Below are 21,450 nucleotides of genomic sequence, written 5' to 3'. Positions count from 1 at the left end.
GGCCTCACTCTCACTTCTGGAGTAATGGAGGTCTACCCACAAGATAGAAGTCAAGAGGATTGTTAACGGCTCAGAATATAGTAGATGACCTTGGCATCTTCAGTGTTTGACCAAGCTCTAAGCCATCCACAGTGCCTGCTTCATCTGCCTTCATGGCCATTGGAACAAATTGTTCTCATCCACCCATTCCATGGGGGAAGTCTTCACTTACATAGCATAGACAATTCCCTAACTTACCTATGGATTTGTGGCCTGTCAGTTACCCATAACCTGGGTTAGCCCATCTGATGAATCACTAATAATGACTCTTAATATTTATATGGTGCTTTAAGGTGTGCAAAAAGCCATAAAAATATTATCTTATTTTATTCTCATAACAGTCCTGGGAGGAAGATTCTATTATTATCCCTATTTTGTAGGTGAGAAAAATGAGACAGATTTAAGCTACTTGTCCAGGGTCATCAAGCTAGTCAGTGTCCAAGGCCAGATTTTCCCTGTCTCACTGGACAATCCACAGGAGGAGGAGTGAGGAGGAAAGGGACACAGGGGAGAGAGGTTAAAGAAAAGTTCCCTAAATATCAAAATTATTCCTTGGGGCTTGCATGTTACATTATCTAGTGACTCTCGAATCCACTTACTACATAAAATTTTTGTTATAGTTGTGTATATTCCTCTATGGAATAGATCTTAAGATCTGAAAAAGGGTAAAGATTGATTCTTATCCAAACTTAATATGCTCTCCAGCATTTAGAGCAGTTGCTTCCTGCCCATTTCCAGTCCATGCCACCTACACTCTCTCCATCTTCTTTATCTTCTCCCCCTGAAACCACCAGGAACCATGAGTTTATACTCTACCTTGACTGGAATTAGACCTTGTTATACTTATGGACCATTAACATACTGCTGTTGACTCCTTTCAGCCTCCTGTCCTTCAGTTCTGCCAAGTCAGCACTGGGGGCTGATTTTCAGATAAGCTGCATGGGCAGGGCCACCTTTCAGTGTGAGACAAAGACCAGCTTGGTCAGGGCCTCCACCCAGGACTGAGGTAAGACTCAGCTCTTCAGGCCTTTCTCCCTTCCTGGCCAGCTGATAAAACCCCATCATGGACTTTGGCACCTGTGGGTTGAGGGATCTGAGGACCCACTGTTGGGACTGGAGATTCTGCCCCTGAGGTGTCCTCCTCCCAGAGTCTTGTTGCGCCACACTGCTTGGCCAAGGCTGAGCTGGGTTCTACGCTCAGTTCTGTGTCTGGAGCACCCAATGTTTCTGTGGGCCTTTCAGGCTGCCATGGGCTGGAAGTCTCCTCCACTCTGTTGTTCTCTACTTCTGATGCTCCAAAATTTGTTGAGAGCCCCTCTCTACAGGTATTTTATGGGCTATGGGGGGAGACCCTGCATAAGTGTGCTTTTCTAGTCTACCATCTTGGCTCTGCCCCGTATATGTATATTATTGTGCATATGTAAATATTTTATATATATTACAATTAACATTCAAATACTCATTTATAAATACATATAATCTATGCATGTGAATATTCACATACATATGTATATAATCCATATGTATATATGTGTTCATATGTACATAGGTGCATACATATTCAGGCTTGTGTGTGTATATATGTATATATATCTATATATCATCAACATAAAGCAGTATAATCTATGGGAGCTGGTGAAGTGTAGAAGAGGGCTTAAGGCAGAGTCTAGGGGTACACTCGTACTTAGGGGATGTGATGTGAATAATGAACTATATGAAGATTGGTTAGTCACGCAGGGGGAGAATGAAACTAGAGTTATAAAAATCCAGAGACTACGTAGAAAAAGAGAATATAAATAATGTCAAAAGATACAGAGAAATCATGAAGGATGAAGACTGAGTAAAGTTAATCGAATTCAAGAATGAGGAGAAAGTACTTCATTAATTTGGAGAGCAGCATGCTTCTAAGGAAGAGGTCAACATGCCTTGCAGCTAGGTGGCATAGTGGATAGAGCACTAGACCTAGAATCAAATCTGGCTCCAGATTTCTTTTTTAAAGTTGGTCCATTCAACCATGTCTTTGTTTTTTTTAAACTCTGTAAAGTAATGAATGTGAAAACCTTAAGGATTCCTATGAACATAAGAAACAATTTAACAAGTCTAGAAAGATTTTCACAGAAGAAATTTTCACGTTTACATTCTATGTATTCTGAAATATTTAATAATAGGACGAAATACTAGTCTGTGACTCTGGGCAACTCACTTAACTTCTGTTTGCTTCAGTTTCCACATCTGTAAAGTAAGGAAAATAACAAAACCTATGTCCTAGAATTATTGCAAAGCTAAAATGAGAGGATATTTGTAAAGTACTTTGCAAACCTCTAAGACTTTATGTAAAAGCTAGCTATTATTCTTGTTATGAGAGTCTGAAACAATCTTGCTTTTCCTTCATTAAAATAGTACTGTATGGTATCTTTAGTAATTATAGTACATGACATTTTTTATCTACATATTTTTTAATCAGTTTTGACAAATGTTTGGAGTTCCTTCTAAATGAGGTTCAGAAACAGCATACCCATTTTTATTAATGCTTTAGCTTTAATGGATAGTTACATGACTTTACCCTGACAATCAGAGCATCTAGGAGCATATTTCAATTCAATTTGTCAACTGTCAGAGTTCGGTCTAAGAAAGACAAACCTTCAATGTTAGCTTGTATCTGCGTTATTTCTCTCAAAGTATGCATGCATCCATGCAAGGGAGCCAGTTTGGACCTGAGCTCACTTTGGGGTTAGGGTGCACAATTTATATACCCTTTCAACAGGGGCTCATGTTATCCTATCATCATTTCAACACTAGACTTTCACTACCACACCACTCCCAGTCTTCAGCTATCTAAGATGAAAGAATCCGCCTCCACCTAAATTTGAGTAGGACACAATAGCCTTCCCTACTTTAGATTAAATTCCTTGCAAGCTTGGATGGGGAAAGTCAATGCAATCTCTTTATCAGTAATGTCCTTCTGAAGAAAAGCCAAACTTAAAGTCAGGACTTTGGAAGAGCAGGAGTGAGGGTAGGGAGAAGCTCTGAATCGCTAAGATATTGCTTACTAATAATCATTTTTTCACAAATTCCGTTCAATAACCCCGGACTCAAGCCTTTAACTGTGAAAATGTTAATAAAAATCACTTGTGGCAATATTTGTAATGTCCACTAGATGGGGATATTTCCTTATGAAAGGAAATACATATAGTATTATAAAGTGAGAAAACATCTCATTTTCCAGGATTTTTTTTAAAAAAAAAAAGCCAAAAGGCTATAGATAGGCCTTAGCCTTAAAAAGACCACAGTTTTGCTTCTGTGGTTGTGTCGAGGAATGGGTTTGGACTTATGAAACCATAAAAAGGAGAGATATCTCTTCCACTGAATTTTATAAAAATATAGTTTGTGTGTGTGTGTGTGTGTGTGTGTGTGTGTGTGTGTGTGTGTGTGTGTGTGTGTGTGACTAACTTGGTAGAATAAGAGAACAGGAAATGGTTGTCTTTTGTTGGGCAATTAGATTGGAGATGAGAGTTTCCTTTGGCTTCTGTTTAATACTGGAATTGGTGTGAGATTAGCATCTCAAATCATCGGCATGGTGCTCTGAGAGGCATCATGCCACAGTGAGAATAAATACGTATATATTTGGCAGTAGAAGACCTGAGTTTGAATCCTCGATTCCTTGTGTGACCTTTAGGAAATAGCAACCTCTTGGCCCCAAGAATGGTTGAACTACATGATTCATAATTTCTTTAATCTGAAGAATTTTGGGTGATATTTTCTTCTGCTTGTAGGCAAGTGATCTGTGAAGATATGCTTCTGCATTCTTTTACCCAAATATCTTCCATTTTGATTCTTTGAAGAATGTGGCATTCTAGGATTTATAGACCTATGATGTCAAGAAAGAATACTGGCCTAAAGGATACCAAGCATGAAACGTATGGTCGAGTCATGGAGCAAGAATTGGAAATCATAAGATTGTAAGATCACAGTCTAGAGATGGAACCATCTAAGTGAGCAGTTGGAGTTCTGCCCTGGTAGCCCTTACATGTGAAAACAAAACTTAGCTTAGAAAAAAGACCTCTAGATTGTTGAGTAGATACTTTCTGGAGAGTTTATGGGAAAATAAGGACAAAAACTTCACAGTCTAAGATGGTGTAGAGGGGAAATGATCTGCCCTATTGGAGACAAAATATAAGCCAAAGAGATCACAGATCCATTGATTCTTGAAGTATTGAGTTCACTGTTATCTCACTGGAGCCAGATTTAAAATAAATATGAACAGAGAGAACCATGTGACTATTATTGAACTGCAGAATCTAGCATAATGTAATACTGAAATACTGAAATGCTAAGATTCATGTGGAGCTGGAAAATTTCAGTCTCTTTTCTTATTGATATGAAGTAGGGCTTTTTAATCTTTTTTGCACCATGGATCCCAATGGCAGTCTGGAGAAAGCTGTTAACTCTTTCTCAGAATAATGATTTTTCAATGCATAAAATAAAATATGAAGGACATTTATTACATTTAAATACAGTTGCTAAAATATTACAAGTACCAAATTCACACACCTCCTAAAATCTATTCACAGACCCATTGAAAATCCATGGATTGTAGGTTAAGATTCCCTGATCTAAAGAAGTCTCAACAGGCTTCATAAAAGCAGTCTTTAAGTATGTCCAGGAAAGCTATATTATAACAACATATGCATTATAGACTGGCAGTGCCAATACTCTGAAGGTGAATGCCTGGGCACTATTTTTCTATCAGTGTTTCTAGAACTTGATTTAAGATTTTTGGTGAATCATTTCAACAATTATTTCCCAGAAGAGTTAATATACAAGAAGTTACAAAAACTATAACCTTATAACTATAACACAAATCTGTAATCTTAGGCCTAAGCACAATTGATTGTCAGTTGCCTACTTTGAGTATGATTTGGTTAATTATTTTTAATTTTTTTCTTCTTCTTATGATTATAGGATTATAGAGTAAGGACCTCTGAGGCCATCTTTTTCAACTTTCTTATTTTATAGAGAAAGAAACTGAGGCTGAGAGAGAATAAGTCATTTACAAATCACAGGTTCAGAAATCTAGAGGTAGAAGGCCTTGAATGCCAGCTGGTCTGAATTCTGTGGATATGCAAATTATGGCCCAGTGATTTTAAGTGACTTGCCCAAGGTCTCATAGGTAGTACTCATCAGAGGCAGGATCTGGACCCAGGTTTCACTGATTTCAAAGTCAGTGATCTTTCCATTGTGTCATCCTGCCTGATGCCATAGATCATTTGGGGTCTCTAAAACCACAACTTTCATTGATAACATTGTAATTTCGGAACATTTTCCTTTGAATAATGCTGTTCTAACTCAAGCTCACATTGCTAGGAATATAAGCCTAGTATTAATCTTAAAAATGACCTTTTCTCTCTAAAATTATTTTTTCATGAGTAAATGTACCAAAAAAACCTTCTCTTTGGTTCTCCCATGAGGATTTGAGTGCCATCTCCCTCTTTTCTTTCTTTTCTTTTTCCTATCAAAGCTACATTGATAAGACTAGTGTCAGACAAAGCAATTAATTGTTGTGAATTCCATGTATTAAGATATTTGTGGTGGCCTTTAGAGACATGTTGTAGGTTCAACAATGTGCAATATTTGGATCTTTAATTTCTATGCAATTTCTTTATCCACTGACCCTTATTCACCTAGAATTGGAATGACATCTTTAGACAGTGACAAGATGATTTCCTATTAAGACCTTTAAAATGGGTTTTTACTCTACCTTCCCTTTCCCTTAATATTCAGGCTTTCTTTTCAGCCTCAAAGATCAAGTAAAGTTTTCTAAACAGGCTAAGAAAATGGCAAAGAGTATTTTACAAGAGAAGATGCCACCCTTCCCTCCCTGGTGACCTATTAACTTTGTCTCCTCTTGGTTACCCAGGGAAAACCAACAAGACTTTGTGAGACAATTCCCACCACAGACAACTCTCCCACTGGCAACTCCCAAGTTATTGCAGCGCCACTTGGTCACTGTCCTCTAGTGCTGCTAATTAGCTGACTTTGCTTCTGTGCCAGAATTTTGTATAACTTTTTGTGGTGTTGATTAATTATGCAAATGGGAGAAGGCTCAACTCTCTTAGGTTCTCTGAATCCCTGAAGTTGCTATTGCCTAGAGTACTGAGAGGCAAGCTGGCTTCTGAGAGGCCCAGATGTTGGACTTGGACTCATTGTCCCTATTATTTTGTGACCCTGAGACTTGGTTTCCTCATTTGTGAAAAAAAGGATGGAAATTTCTATCTCAGCGTCTGTCAGAATCAGGTGAATTAATGTATATTATGTAATTGAGTGTACAACACGTTTAATATAAGTATATTTCCAAGTATATTTTAATATATGAAAATATGGAATATACTTAAAATATTTTAAACATGGAAATATGTATTTTCCAGTATATTTAATATATGTGAAAATGTGTAACATTTTTTCATTTATGAATACACACACACATACCTACCCTTCCCCCCATTTATATATTTAACAAATGTAAAGGACTCTAAATGCAGAGCATTCCGGCCCACCGGACCCCGCCCCCTCGGTAAAACAACAAATACATTTAGCCAGATCTTTATTCCAGAAGTAGGAAGACCCAGGAATGACATTTACAAGTCATTTGAATATTGCCTGATAGAGGAAAGGCAGAGTAGGAAGCATTAGAAAGGTCTACAAAGTTGTATAACGGCACATATGAAACAAGCATTGATTGAAATTCTTTTTTGAATAAGTGTGACACTGTGGGTCACTATGACTGTTCAGCACCAGAGCATGTAATTTTGAAGAAGAGCCCAGTTTCATATGTTATGTGAACCACCCAACTCCTAAGGTCACTCCAACATAACTCCTAGGTCCCGAAGCCTTGTTCTGACTCTAAGAAAGGTACCTTATGCATAATCTTGGCTCTGTTCCCTTCTTGGTGGTGGTGCTTTTCTTTCAATAGTCCAGGGTGTTTGATATAGATAATCCATTCAGATCAATAGTTCATACTCCCCATTCTCTTGGCTCCTCTCACCTTTTGCATCATTGATTGTGTGCCATACTTATCATCTCTAATTCAAGGACAAATTATACAAAGGTATTATACAACACTAACAGAAGCAGAAGCATTACTGTATAATCTATTCAGTCCCTAGACCCAGGTAATCCCAATCAATCAATCAATTAATATAGAATGAATGATCAATGATAAAACATTTATTAAGCATTTATTATGTATCAGGCACTGTGCTAAGTAAATAAAGATGGTTTCCACTTTCAAGGAGATCACATTCTAATGGGGAAAGACAACAAATAAAGGGGGGTTGGTATGCTCAGTTTTGGCTCAATAGCCAATTGATGAAGTAGACCACACGATTATAGAAATTCTGTATTTTCTCTGAAGTTTCTGTGGAGAATTGCATCAAGCCAAATATGACCAGTCTCCAGTGTACTCTTCTCATTGTTTAAAAAAGAAAATCTGTCATCCTTGAGAAGTTGGTCAAAGTTCATTTTGAACATAGTCACCTTCTCCCCCAAACCAAAACGATTTTAGGATCTTAGGTAGACGTCAATATTGTCCTTTCATTTGTTTCCACACGTCTGTGGAAACTTCCCTTGTCATCTCTAGTGGACTAGCATCATTTGCTCCTTTTTAAAAATTTGATCTTTGGAACACTGCCAGAGAGATTCTTAGCTTGGTGATGTTAGGGCTTCATGGCTAGATATACACCTTTTTGAAAACGTAGTAAAGATAATTTCACCCAATGAACAATGGTTTCCCATCCCTAAAAATAATGGGAAATCAAGTCCTATGGTCTTTTATCCTTGGTCATATCCAGTGCATCAAGAAAATAGTATCTGTTTTGTCCACTTGGAAGTTGTTGTGAGGAAAAAGTGAGACTATGTGGTAGCAATTTAGAATATTGAAGGTGATACATTATTATAAACTTCACTTATCCTAAACATAAATTTCCTTTTTACCTAGGTATAGGTATCTTTTTTCCTCTTCTGGGATTGCCACAGACTTGTTTACAAGTCTTTCTGTTTTAACTGTATCCTGGTAGCTAATTAAAAGAGGTTAAATAATAGTATTTCTTTTTTGATACGTAAGCAGGATCCCAACTATCTAGGAGCTGTAGGGAAATGAGAAGGGAACCTGTTATTAGATAAGAAATAAAAGAGAAGTCAAGGAAAAGGCATGAAGAAGACATGCAGATGGGCAGTTGGATCCATGCTCAAGAAGCACAAACTCTAGTTCCCTGGAACATGAATACCATATACCTTTTCCCATACTAAAAAATGACATTCCCTCTTTCTTTGGATCCCAAATAGAAATGGAACATTTTTGGGGGCTGCTTCAAGTGTAAAAAATATATACAATGGCCCTCTTTCTGCCAGTCAGTCACAGGCTCTCCAATCAGAGGACAGCCCCAGCTAAGTATAATTGCGAATCTTCAAATTAACAAACAAAACAAAACAAACTATTTAGCCCCTACTCTAGACATAATACTATATTAGATATTGAAGCGAATAAAAAGTTTACGTAAGATATTATCTCTATCCTCAAGGAGTTTAGTCTACTAGTTAGATCATTCTTTCCATCCTAAGACCTATTACTTTCTTTTCACATTCATCTGACTTTTTTCTAAGTGGCTTTTAAAAAAGAACCCAAAATGTCAAATCATATTTACCAATTACTATAAGAAAAACACAACTCTTAAGCTGTTAGGGAGAGGTCATGCTTTGCTCTTCTCTAAACGGGGAATTTTTAGTCCTTCACTTGTAGAAGTTGTGTTGCCTTAATTTTTTGATAATACCAGGGTAGTTAAGTGATCTGTTAGGATTCCATTGCCTTTGACAAAGATGTGGATAAGACACTAGGAAATGAATCAGAAGGTTCAATTAAGCAATTCTTGCTGACCTTTTGACACAGAGGTACTATCACTCAAGCTTCTGGTCTCTGATGTACTGAAGACCTGGACAGCTTTCAGCACAGTCTGGCACACAGAATATCATCAAGGACACACATGACATGTAACATGGGAACATGAGGCACATTGGCAAGTGTAAGCAGGAATAAGATTCTCAAAGCCAATGATTTCCCTCCTTTTTTTTTTTTTCATTTTTTAACTTTTCACCTCAGATAAATTTGCAATAACAGAATGTTAGACTTGCCTATGGCAAAATGCATCCCAAGTAGTTCACTTGCTCTGCTTTTTATGTGCTGTCTTGGAGCAGAACAAGAGGCTTATGGCCTTGCAAAGACTAAGTCAACTGCCTTGACTCTCTGACTGTGGTTACACCATACTGCTGGGGTATAGCTTTTATTTCAACTTTCTTATCCCGAAGAGAATGTCTACCTGTCAAATCTGTGGATACTTATTCTATCATCTATCATTCCAGACAGGTTCATTCTCATAGGACATTATTTCACATCAACCAGAACATTATTTTCCCTCATGCATTAGAAATACTTTTCTGCAATTCCTCTACATTCTCTGTTTTGTTTCCAGCTAAACGTTTCATGGCTTTTCCCTTAGGGCAAAAAATGGTCCTCTAAGACACAACTATCAGGGGAAGCCATTTGTGAGCTGGATCTCAGTAGCATCAATGGATCAATAACATTCAGGGAAATGAATTATCTTCCTTTGCAGGGAAGAACTATATAGTTCATTTTCTTGACTAGTGATTATAAGGAAGTAGTTAAACACTCTGGTTTTCTCTGATTCCCGATACTGCCTCATATTCTGTATCAAAGCTAGTAAGTAAGAGAGATTATTTTAAATTCTGTCATGCCATTTCACAGTTGCTCTTTTTATCTTTACAGCTTCATTTCTATTTATACCTCTTATTCTCCCCCATCTTTCCTTGGTATGTTTCAATATTTCTTTTTTCTTTATGTGATATATTATAATTAAGTTGCCTCATTACTTGGAAAATCAAACTCTTCCAAATGAATGTATAGAATCTTTACATAACAAACTTAATTGAAGCTCAGATTTCATTTTTATACCTTATTTAATAATTAATTCTTCCTATTACGTCATTAAAAAATGTTCGTCTAGCCTCTGCTTGACAACTTCCAGTGCTAGGTCAACTCAACACTCTTGGAGGCAACTCCATTAATTCCATCAACATTTATTAAATTACAAGTATGAGTAAGGTCCTGTGCTAGCATTCTGGAGATAGACTATTATAGGTAGCACTGAAGATGTTTGAACAGAGGTGTGTAACACAGTCATATCAATGTTTTAGGAGTGTCTATTTGGCCATAGTGTGGAGGATGGATTGAAGAGGAAAGGTACTGGAAGCAGAGAGACCAACTAAGAATTTATTTTCTAGAGTGGGAAGTGATGAGGACCTGAAAAAGGATAGAGTCTATAAAAGTGAAGAAAAGGGAACAGATGCAAGAAATGTTACTAATGAAGGAGCAAGAAAACTCGGCAACTGCTTGGGTGTGGGGAGTGAGGAAAAGGGTAAGAGTAAAAGATTATTCTGAGGTTGTAAATCTGAGTGCCTGGTGGCATAGTAGTGTCCTCAACAGAGGTAGGGAAGGAGGAGAGAGATTTGGGGGGTAACATGACATTGTTTTGGGCATGTTGAGTTTGAGATGCTTAGAAGTTGGTAATATGGGACTGAAGTTCAGGGCAGAGGGTAGATATATTTTTCTGAGGGTCATCTATTCAGTTTTGGATAGTCTTAATATTATAGAAGATTTTTCTTGTGTTGAGCCAATAGTCATCTCTCAGTAACATCTGTTCGAAAGTCATAGTCCTACCTTCTGTAGTTAAGCTGAACTGAGCATAATTCTCACTTCACATAACCCTATAAATATTTTAAGTCCACTAACTCTTCTTTTTTTCAGGCTAAATATCCCCAATTCTTCAACTGATCCCTTTGTCACCCTGATTACTATCCTTTAGAGGTAGTTAATCTCATTAATGTCTCTTGTGAAAAGAGTCAATGAAAACCACACACAATATTCGAGGTAAGATTTAACTACGGCAAATCCAGATACAGCCTGAATCACTTCACTCACTTTGAATATTTGGTGGATTGATATTTTAAACTTATTCTTTATGTTTCTCTGCCCTTTTTTGTATTCTATAAATTTGTGTTTCTCACGTATGGGAGCAAACAACTAAGAATGTCTTGGCCATTCCTACTTCCAGCAGTCCTTACACTGTCTGAGGAGAAATAGAGTTGCTCTGCTTTGGGTAGGGCTAAGAGAATGTCCAGTTTGGTCACTGTAATTATAAAAGGCTGAGTTTTCTTTTCCTTCTTCTTCCCATTTACATTATTGCAGCCATTGTATTATTTTTCTGACTCTTCTTTCTTTAATCTTATATTTTAATCTTATATCTTTAATCTTATATTTTTCACTTCTTCAGCTACAATCTTGCTTGTCTGCAAGGTTGATGGTAGCTTTCAACTTATGGTTGCTGGTATATCTCTAGAGCCAGAAGAAAAGTGATCGATACCTTTTGTTTTGGATTAATGACAATAGGTAATAACAATAGTTTCGTTCTGAATAGGAAACTTCTCAAGGTGGGTTTGGGAGAAAGGGAATAGGAGGAGTGAGTGAAAGGAAGGGACAGATACAAGAATTCAGTCCTTCAGACATCAGATACTTTCTGAGGGAGGAACTGGCTTTGTAGAAAGTTTATTTGTCTTCCATTCAGAAGATTCAATTTTGTGTCCTGGTTGTATGACCTTTCTGAATTTACTTAAATGAGACTGAATCTCTTCTTCAGTAAAATCTCAAAAGATTTTTGGAAAAATGCTTTGTAAACTGCAAGATAGATAAATGCAAGACACTCTTAATGCTATCTTCGCTTGCTGACATCATAGGAGCCAGGGCACACAGCAGATGAAAATTCATGGGATCTAGCATTGAAATAGATCTTAGACAACTTCAGTCCAATTCCCTCATTTCATAGATGTGGAAAATGAGACCTAGAGAGAGTAAATGACTTATCTGGGCAGAGGGTAAGTAAAGAGAACTGGAGCTAGCTTTATCAAGGCTATATTGCTCCTGGCTCCCATGGGAGGGGCAACTTCATTAGATGCCCTTTTCTTAAATAGAAAAATGATATTTTTTTAGAGTGAAAGAGACCTGGACTGGAATTTAGGAGACTTAGATTTTAGTCGTGGTTTGTTAATAATTTGCTCTGTGATCTAGATTCTGTACCATGTTTGAAAACCTATGGTTCAGAATGGGTAAGCACTCCATTATAGAAGCACTATTTCACTGACAACTTTCTTCCCTGCCTCTTTAACCAACATGGAATAGGTGTAGGACAAAGCTTCACCAGGACCTGATTGGTCCAGCTTCCCTTTCTGGTCATCTGGGCTATAAAAAGCCTCAGCAACATGGAATCTGGGACTTTCCAACTTAGTGGTGCCTAATACCATGGAAGTTGCCATGTTCCATTGCCATGCTGCCCAGAGGTATCTCCATATGGAGATGAGGGGGCCTGCATCCAAAGAAGCTAATTTCCATTCTACCCTTCTTGTATGCCTTTGATGTGTTAGGGAAAAATTATATGATAGGAACAGCATTTCCTTGTTGCAGCTTCCTTCATCTTCATCACTGCATCACTAGAGAAGAAATATCTTTCACCCTCTTTGTGATCTGAAATTGTAGGTGTTAATTACACCAGATGTTTTGGATAACTAAGGTTTTCCATTTGATCCTACCCACAGTAACATGAGTAGAAGTTGCTAAAAAAAACCCATACAAATACTGAGCCCATAATACTCCTTCCTCCATAGACTGTTCTATGCAGTTTGTTCTGAATAATACAAATAAGGAAGGGGATTTAGATGATATCCCAGGCTTGGGTGGGGTTGAAAGCCCTCTAATGCTTAGCTGCTGAGTTTCTCTGTACAGTTTTACTAGATCTCCCCCCCCCACCCCCATAGGCAGACCATCTAGTGCTTTCCTACAAATCCCATGTTTCAAAAGCCAAAGCTCCCTGGAATGGTATCATCATTCTCTGCCCACCTAGAAGGATGGAGGGCTCTGCAACTCCTCCCTCCATTCCCAGAGTGCCAATGTGAACTGACAGCAGTGTTTGTCCAAGCCAAAACTGTCCCATTTTTCTGCTAGAATTTTATCAATTGATTGGCTCACATCTGTGTGGTTATGTAATGTGTATGTGTGGGCAATCAATAGCTAAAATCTGAAGTCATTTGAGGGGGCTTCACTCAGACAGTGGGATCTCATTGTCTTGGATGTAGCCTGAGTAACGTGTGTGTGTGTGTGTGTGTGTGTGTGTGTGTGTGTATGAATCCAAATGATCAAATCCATTTCCTTTAAGAAGTTCTTTCCCTCCCTCGTAGATGCAGCTGACTATATAAAAGTAGGTCCTTAGAAAGTTCTCCCAGGTGTGCAAGTTCATAGCAGAGAGCTTTCTATCATTGGCTTCGTGAGACCATTGAGCTGTTGGTCCCATTACCCTTTGCTCCTGTGACTACTCAGATTCCTATATGAACACCTCCTCTAAATGCTCCAGCTACTTGGTGGTGAGGCTCCACCTTAGCCCTGCCCCGTCAAGGTCGAGAGACACCCTCCTCCTGGGAGCACTATATAGCCTGAAGATTTACTGTCTGCAATGCGAGTTCCCCAATATCTTCCCAAAGTCTGTTCTCTTTCTTTGGTCTCATGACTCTATTTCAGCAGGACCCAGAATCTCTTGATCAAAGACTGGGGATGAGAGATTCTTTTAGTTGGGCCAGTCACCAGTCGCATTAACCACCTCAGCATTCATTGCACAATCCCTGAAAGTTGAGAGCTCACTTTTTTTGTGGTGGCAAAAAATTGGAAATTGAGAGGATGCCTATCAATTGGGAATGGCTGAACATGTTGTGGTATATGAATGTAATGGAATATTGTTCCATAAAAAATGATAAGCAGGAGGATTTCAGAAAAACCTGGGAAGACTTGCATGAACTAATACTGAGTGAAGTGAGCAGAACCTGGAGAACACTGTACACAGTAACAGCAACATCGTGTGATGACTGATTTTGTTCGACCTAGCTCTTCTCAGCAATTCAGTGAGCTAAAACAATTCCAAATGACAATGATGGAAAATACTATCCACATCCAGAGAAAGAACTATGGAGTCTGAATGCAGATCTAAGCATACTATTCTCTCTCTCTTTTTTTTTTTTGTTTTTGGTTTCTTATGATTTTTCCCTTTTGTTCTCATCCTTATTTAACAACTTGACTAATGTAGAAATATGTTTAAAGTGATTGTGCTAGTGTAGCCTGTGTCAGATTGCATGATGTCTTGGGGAGGGGGAAGGAAAAAGGAAGGAGGAAAATATAGAACTCAAAATCTCTAAAAGTGACGGTTGAAAACTGAAAAAAAAAAAAAAAAGGTGGGATTTTAATTGAGACTTAAAGGAAGCCAAGGAGGTCAAGCAGAAGAAGATCATTTCAAGCATGGGACATAATCAGAGAAAATTCACAGAGTGGATGGGATGGCACGTCTTGTTTGTGGAACAGCCAGAAGGTTAATGTTACTGGACCAAAGAGTATGTGTCAGGAAGTAAAGTTTTACAAAGAGTGTAAGGTAGGAGGGGGGTTAGGTTATAAAGGGCTTTGAAAGCCAAATAAAAGATTTTGTACTTGATGTTAGAGGCAAGAGGGAGTTAGTGGAGTTTACTGAGTAGGGAGTGACATAGCTAAACTTGCGCTTTAGAAAAATCACTTCAGTGACTGAATAAAGGATAGATCAGAATGGGGTAGTCCCAGAAATAGATTATTTCAATAATCAAGGCACAAAGTGATTAGGTTCTTTACTAGAGTGGTACCAGTGTCAGAGGAGAGAAGGAAAGGAGGACATTAGTAGCTGGGAGAACATGAAAGACTTCATATAGAGTATGGTACTTGAACTACATCTTGAAGCAACATAGGGTTTCTATAAGGTAGATATAATGGCCAGGGCAAAGACATTGAGGTGGGAGATGGCATGCCAGTGTGAGAGACAATGAAAAGGTCAGTTTGCCTAGAATGTAGGATGTGGGAAGGTGAGTAACATATAATGTGACTGGAAAGGTAGGTTACAGCCAGACTGTGAAGGACATTAATAACCAAACAGAAGGATTTTTGTTTTATTGTAGAGGCTACATCCACTAGTTGACTGAGTGGGGGAGTAACATGGTAAAAGTTACAATTTATAAAAGTAACTTTGGCAGTTGTGCAGAGAAGATAGATTTGAGTGGGAAGAGACTTGAGTCAGGGAGACTAAATAGAAAATTGTCATAGAGTGATAGACAATGAGAGCCTTAATAAAATTGATGACCGTGTGAGCAGAAAGAGTCAGATGGAAGACATACTTCAGAAGTAAACACACACACACACAGAGCAAAATTTGGCAACTGATTTGATATGTGGGGTGAGAGAAAATGAAGAGGAAAAAATAAATGAGGTTAAAAAAATGGATCAAGGAATATTGATCTATTTGCCAATGCACTCCTGAGGATATGGTTCACAAAGCATAATGTAAACAGAGTGCTATGTGAAGACTAAACAGCAATAACAAATCTTTGTGAAATTGCTGAGATGAGAACAAAAATGCTGGCATTTTATCCCTTTTCATTTTCATGGGTTACAAAGTTTTCTCCTTCGGTAACTTTTTCCTCTTCCTGTTATAGACTTTCTGGTAAAATAAGTTGCCATTAATTACAACTTTAGACAAATGATTCTCTCTAATCCAACCACTCCAGAATCTGCTTTTGCTTCCCCTTTGCTATAACATTTTTGGAAGTTTCGTAACTCATAATGTAAACATTTTAAGAATAAAATACAGTTTGACAGATCTGTTGATGGTTGTGAAATCATTTTCTGGTGCAACTAAAACACAAATGGTTAGAGGAAAGTGAGGCAATTATTCTGCTCTATTATGCTGCAAAGGGTAACATCATCTTGGATATAAAAGGGAGAATGAGATAAAGGACTGATGCAATGCAGTCATGTCACTTAGCAGGATGATAACCAGCCTGGATGTTGCCGCACTGGCAATGAAATGTAGAAAGACCTGGAAGAAGATCTCCAGTGTATTGTACAGATTCTCCTCTATGGAGGATTTAAGAAGGACCAGGGCAAAACAATCACACAGAATGGGAAGATGTGGATGTGTGATTTGTACCATTGGTATGCAGTGTTTGGATAGGGTTAGCACTTAATAAATGCTTGTTGACTGTTTAATTGAGTGATTGATGAGATCATAGATACTAATACATTTCAGTAACTAATAGTAGACTTTGATTGAAAACAAGATGATTTAGATTCCTGAATAAAAAATACTGCGATGTAAAAAAAAAAAAAGAAAAAAAAAAGCTGAGAGCTCAGTCTCTAGCTGCTGAATATGCCCGTTTACTTTTAGTGTTATTATGCTAGTGGTCCAACTTATGCAGAACAGTAAGCAACATTCAGGGAATGCTGGCCTTGGTGTTTTCTTTACACTTACTGGCAGTCTTCCGAACACTCAGAGTTAATTCCTTTTTCTGAGCTGGATCTCACTCCCTGTCCCAGAGAGGGGGCTCACCATACATGATCAGGGGAGTTCATGAGCCAGGGAGTCCTGTATTGCATCATGATCCATTCACCTCAGAGTCTTCATATTTGGAGGGCTCTTCCTCCAACATAACAACAGTGTCAGAGATATTCTACCTTTAATTCTGGTATTCAGGTTCAATTTTAGGATAACTATACTTACAAGTGAAGGGAAAGAACATTTATAATAGTGCCCACCATCATCAAAACACTGTGCTAAGTAACTATGAGAGGTAGGTGCTATTATTATCCTCATTTTGTAGCTGAGGAAACTGAGGCAAAGAGATTAAGTGACTAAACTAGTGTTTGAGGCTAAACTGGAACTAAAATCTTTTAGCTCCAGTCAATGGTCTAACCATTACATCATGAGCTGCCTCTATTTACTCAATTATTCACAAGAAATTGAACATAAGTAGGTTCACTTTGCCTATCAAATGAAATAATATTTATAACATTCTTAGCGCAATGCCTGGCCCTAAAATGCTTCCCCTTTTTCTCCTTTCTTAATACCACAAGAACATGTAATAAGGATATTGCTGTGGCTCTTAGGTTCTTTAGATTCAAACTCCATTTGGAAATAGGTCTGGTCAACATGTTAATTGGGTAAGGCAACTCATGTGGTTTTAGATAACCTACAAAGTTTGAGAAGACCAGATGTGATGTATCTGGGACTTTTTGTGCCCCTAGATAAACGGAAAGCTGTATCAAGGAAACTGAGACCAATATTGTCTCAGGGGAAACTGTGTCCTGTGCCTACTCCATATTGGTTGAAAGGGTGGAGAAGGAAAGTAAAGTCCAGAACACAGAGAGTATACCCTAGAAAGGAATGTTTGACTCTGGTGTCCTTCTTAAAATATAGGTTCTGGGAGGAACTACCAAATCAGAGGGAACAGCTTAAGGGTTGAGGGTACTTCCAGTGTGTGAAGTCCAGGGGTAGAGTGAGCTTCCAGAGTGAAGAGGAGTTTTATTTATTTTTTTTAGCAGCATGATAGATAAATTTGGAAGAGTCAGAAGTGCACCCTGGAGAGAAATTAACTACATGTATGAACTCAGACATGTCTCTTAATCTCTCTTTCATTCAGTGTGTTCATTTATAAAATTTGAGTGGGCTGGATTAGATGATTCTTCTAATTAGGTCCTTTCCAACTCTACTTGGAAAGGATAAAAATGTCAGCGTGGATGAATATGTGCAAATTCAGGGACTTCTCCACCCTAAGTATTCACATGGACTATTTGTGCCCAACTGTAACAGCAGGCACCTTGACATACCCAGGATGACCTAGTAGCACAGGTTTTTGGATCTGCTTTTCTAAAAGGAAATCAACTTAAAAGGGATCAACTCTCTACTTTAATTACATATACCAACAGAGAAAATACAAGCAGGGAAATAAAGACCACCAGACAGGGCTTCTAACTGTCTGACCATAAGCAATACATACTCCACAGATCAAAAGTCAGATCCAACTGTCTGACCATTCCATACATACAGACATAGTTACTAGAGAGAGAAGCTCCAACATTTGAGTTTTCAAAGCTGGGGGGAGAGGAGGGGCTCCTTAATGGCCACCCAGAGTCTCATTTCACATACAAACCTTCTTCCAAAGAGTAAGCCCCAAAGTAATACCTCACTTCAGATTATATATACACTCTTCAGAGCCAGAGGGCATCACGACCCTCATGACACAGTGCCTCATTAGAAATTAACAAAAGGTATGGGCCTTCTTACAAAACAAACCTTCCCTAATCAAGCTTCCCTTAATGGGCTCCATGTGAGGCCTATTAATGGGCAGGGAAGATCTTTAACTCTCATTACACCAACCTGTGGTAGAGCCTTAAAAGGTCATATTGGTCTGATTAGCCACATTTGGACACACTGTTCTTTACTCCAACATTGTGATTCCATTTTGGTCCTCTTTGAGTATGAAGGGGAACAATGAATTAACAATATATACTTATCTATGTATCCATCTATCTATATAGCTGAGGAGGAAAGGAGAAAGAGACTTAGCAAGGTTTCGGGGAGAAGGTGATACTTGAACTAAGACATGAAAGAAGTCAAGGAAGCACATAGGTGGAAGGAAGGAGGGAAAGAATTTCAGGCATGGGAAACAGCCAGTGAGAAGGCATGGTGTAAGAGTATAATAGGCTAGGAACAGAAAATAGGTGAGTGTTGCTACATCATATAATACTCGGGTGGGGAGATTGGTGAAGAGCAAATGGACCTAAAAAAATAAAAAGAGGACAGATTTTGAAAAAGATTTCAAAGCCCAAAAGATCATTTTATCTTTGATCTTAAAAGTATTAAGAAGCCACTAGAGTTCAGACAGTAGGGAGGTGACATGGTTAGATCTGCATTTTAGGAAAAAAAAGCATGAGAGCTTGTGACAGAACCGTGGCTGTGTAAATGGAAAGAAGAGAATGTATACTTAGCAATGTTATCAAAGTAGGAAAAATAAGACTTGGCAACAGATTAGATTTGCAGAGTAAATGAGAGTGAGAAGTCAGGGGTGACACTGATGAAAGTCTGAATGATTGGGAGAATGGTGGCGTTCTCAATAAGCTTAAGGAAGTTGGGAAGAGTGAAGGGTTTTTGGGGAAAGATAATGAATTCTGTTTTACATATATTTAGTTTGAGATTTTATAGGACCCACAGATCTCCAAGAGACATTTGGTGATGAAAATCTAGAGCTCAGCAGAGTGGTGTGGACTGGATAAATAGATCTGAGCTCATTAGGTTGATAAGATCATGAAGTGATCACCAAAACTGTATAACGAGAGAGGAGAAAAGAGGACTAATGATTAGTGGGGATGACCTAGATAAAGATCCAGTAAAGGAGAACAGTGCAGATAAGAGAAGAATGAGGAGAGAGCAGTGCTGCAAAAACCTAGAGAGGAGAGGGGATCTAGGAGAACAGTGTCAAAGGCTATTGAGGGCTCAAAGATGATAAGGATTGAGAAAAAGCCATTAGATTTGGCAAATAAGAGATAATTGATAACTCTGGTGCATAGTTTCACCTGAAGAACTCATATCTCTGGATTTTTTTTTTTTAGTACATTTCATTTTATTCCATATAAAGAAGCCTCTTATACTACTGATCATGTCCTGTTCTTTGTTTCTGCGTCTGCCGTATTCTCATTTATCTTTCATGCTAGCTATTTTTTTCTCTCTAACTACTTCTGTGTTCTTCATCTCTTCAACCTCCTTGACAGCAGAGGCAGTTTGTTTAGAATGCTGGAGTTGGAGTCAAGATGGTCTGGATTTAAATTCTGTCTCTGGGACTTACTAGCTACATGACCTTGAGCAAATCACTCAACCTTAAGGAAATTAAATTTCTTCATTTATAAAATTAGAGGGTTAGTCTAGATCAGAGGTTGGCAAACTGTGGTCAGTGGGCCAAATCCTTCCCATTGCCTACCCCATGAACTAAGAAAAATTTCTTTTTACATTTTAAAATACAATAAAACTCTATTTTAAGTTTTTAAATAAAATTTTATTTTTTCTGTAAATCCCATTCTTAGCTCCTGGGCAGTACAAAAATAGGGAGAGAGATTTATTTTGATGGTTTTTGCTTGCTGACTCCTGCTCTAGAGGGTTTTTAAGGATTCTTCTGATTCTAAATCTATACTTTGAACATGTGACCATTGCTTCTTATATGTTAATTTCCCCCCTTCTAGCCTTTTGCATCACCAAGACTTCAAAACAGGGCCCTTTTTAAGTCATTCCTGAGGCCAGTAGTGCATACATATATTTTTTGTCTCCATGCTTCTGATTTTTTCCTTATTCTTCGTCCTCAGGTCTTTTCAATGTCTGTGATGCCAGCTGAGTCAATGGATGGAGCAAACAACTCTGTGGTATCTGAGTTTGTGTTGCTGGAACTGTCTACTTCTTGGGAGATGAAGATTCTCCTCTTTTTCTTTTTCTTTTCATTTTATGTGGGAATTATGCTGGGAAACTTCTTCATTGTGTTTACTGTGATTTTTGATTCTTATCTGCACTCCCCTATGTACTTTCTGTTAGCTAATCTCTCCCTCATTGACCTTGGTCTCTCTTCTACTACCGTCCCAAGGATGATCACTGACATTTTTAGTGAACACAAAGTTATCTCCTTCCCAGGTTGCATGATACAGATATTCTTTATCCATGTCATGGGAGGAACTGAGATGGTTCTGCTCATAGCCATGGCCTATGACAGATACACGGCTATCTGTAAGCCTCTTCACTACCTGACTGTTATGAACCACAAAACATGCATTTGTTTTGTAGCAATTGCCTGGGTGATTGGGGTGATCCATGCTGTGTCTCAATTTGTTTTTGTTGTAAATTTGCCCTTCTGTGGCCCTAATAAGGTTGATGGCTTTTATTGTGACATCCCTAAGGTTGCAATACTTGCCTGCACAGATACCTCCTGGTTGGTCTATGTGGTCATTGCCAACAGTGGGCTTATCTCCATGGGCACTTTCTTTCTCTTAATCATATCCTACATTTTCATTTTGGTCACTGTCAGACATCACTCTTCAGCTGGTTTGTCCAAGGCTTTTTCCACACTCTCAGCTCATGTTACTGTGGTGTTCTTGTTCTTTGTTCCCTGCTTCTTTGTCTATGTGTGGCAAGTTCCCATGCTGTCACTGGATAAATTTTTGCTCATCCTAGTCTTTCTTGTCACTCCACTCTTGAATCCTGCCATATATACATTGAGGAACAAGGATATGAAGTTGGCCATGAAAAGGCTGGCAAAAAAGATTGTGAGAACTAGGAAAATCAGATGATGGACTTTGTTGAAGATCAAAAGATGTTTTATGGTCATTTTGGCCAGGTAATGGAAGAACTAATGGAAGAT

General features: G+C 38.3%; 1 protein-coding gene across 1 annotated transcript; it reads left to right on the top strand.

The window, feature by feature from the left end:
• Nucleotides 1–20,416: 20,416 nt before the first annotated feature.
• LOC140513994 (olfactory receptor 4F15-like) lies at nucleotides 20,417–21,450 on the top strand. Its single transcript, XM_072623946.1, has one exon. It carries the CDS (start codon nucleotides 20,417–20,419, stop codon nucleotides 21,377–21,379), a length of 963 nt encoding a protein of 320 aa, XP_072480047.1. The 3' UTR covers nucleotides 21,380–21,450.

The sequence above is a fragment of the Notamacropus eugenii genome, chromosome 7, assembly GCF_028372415.1.
Source record: "Notamacropus eugenii isolate mMacEug1 chromosome 7, mMacEug1.pri_v2, whole genome shotgun sequence".
NCBI classification, from domain to species: domain Eukaryota; kingdom Metazoa; phylum Chordata; class Mammalia; order Diprotodontia; family Macropodidae; genus Notamacropus; species Notamacropus eugenii.
The sequence above is the reverse complement of the archived record's forward strand: the minus strand, read 5'-3'. Positions and strand labels throughout refer to the sequence as shown.

Excerpts from the sequence above, each read along its gene's own strand:
- LOC140513994 (XM_072623946.1), top strand. The coding sequence starts at position 20,417 with ATGTCTGTGATGCCAGCTGAGTCAATGGATGGAGCAAACAACTCTGTG.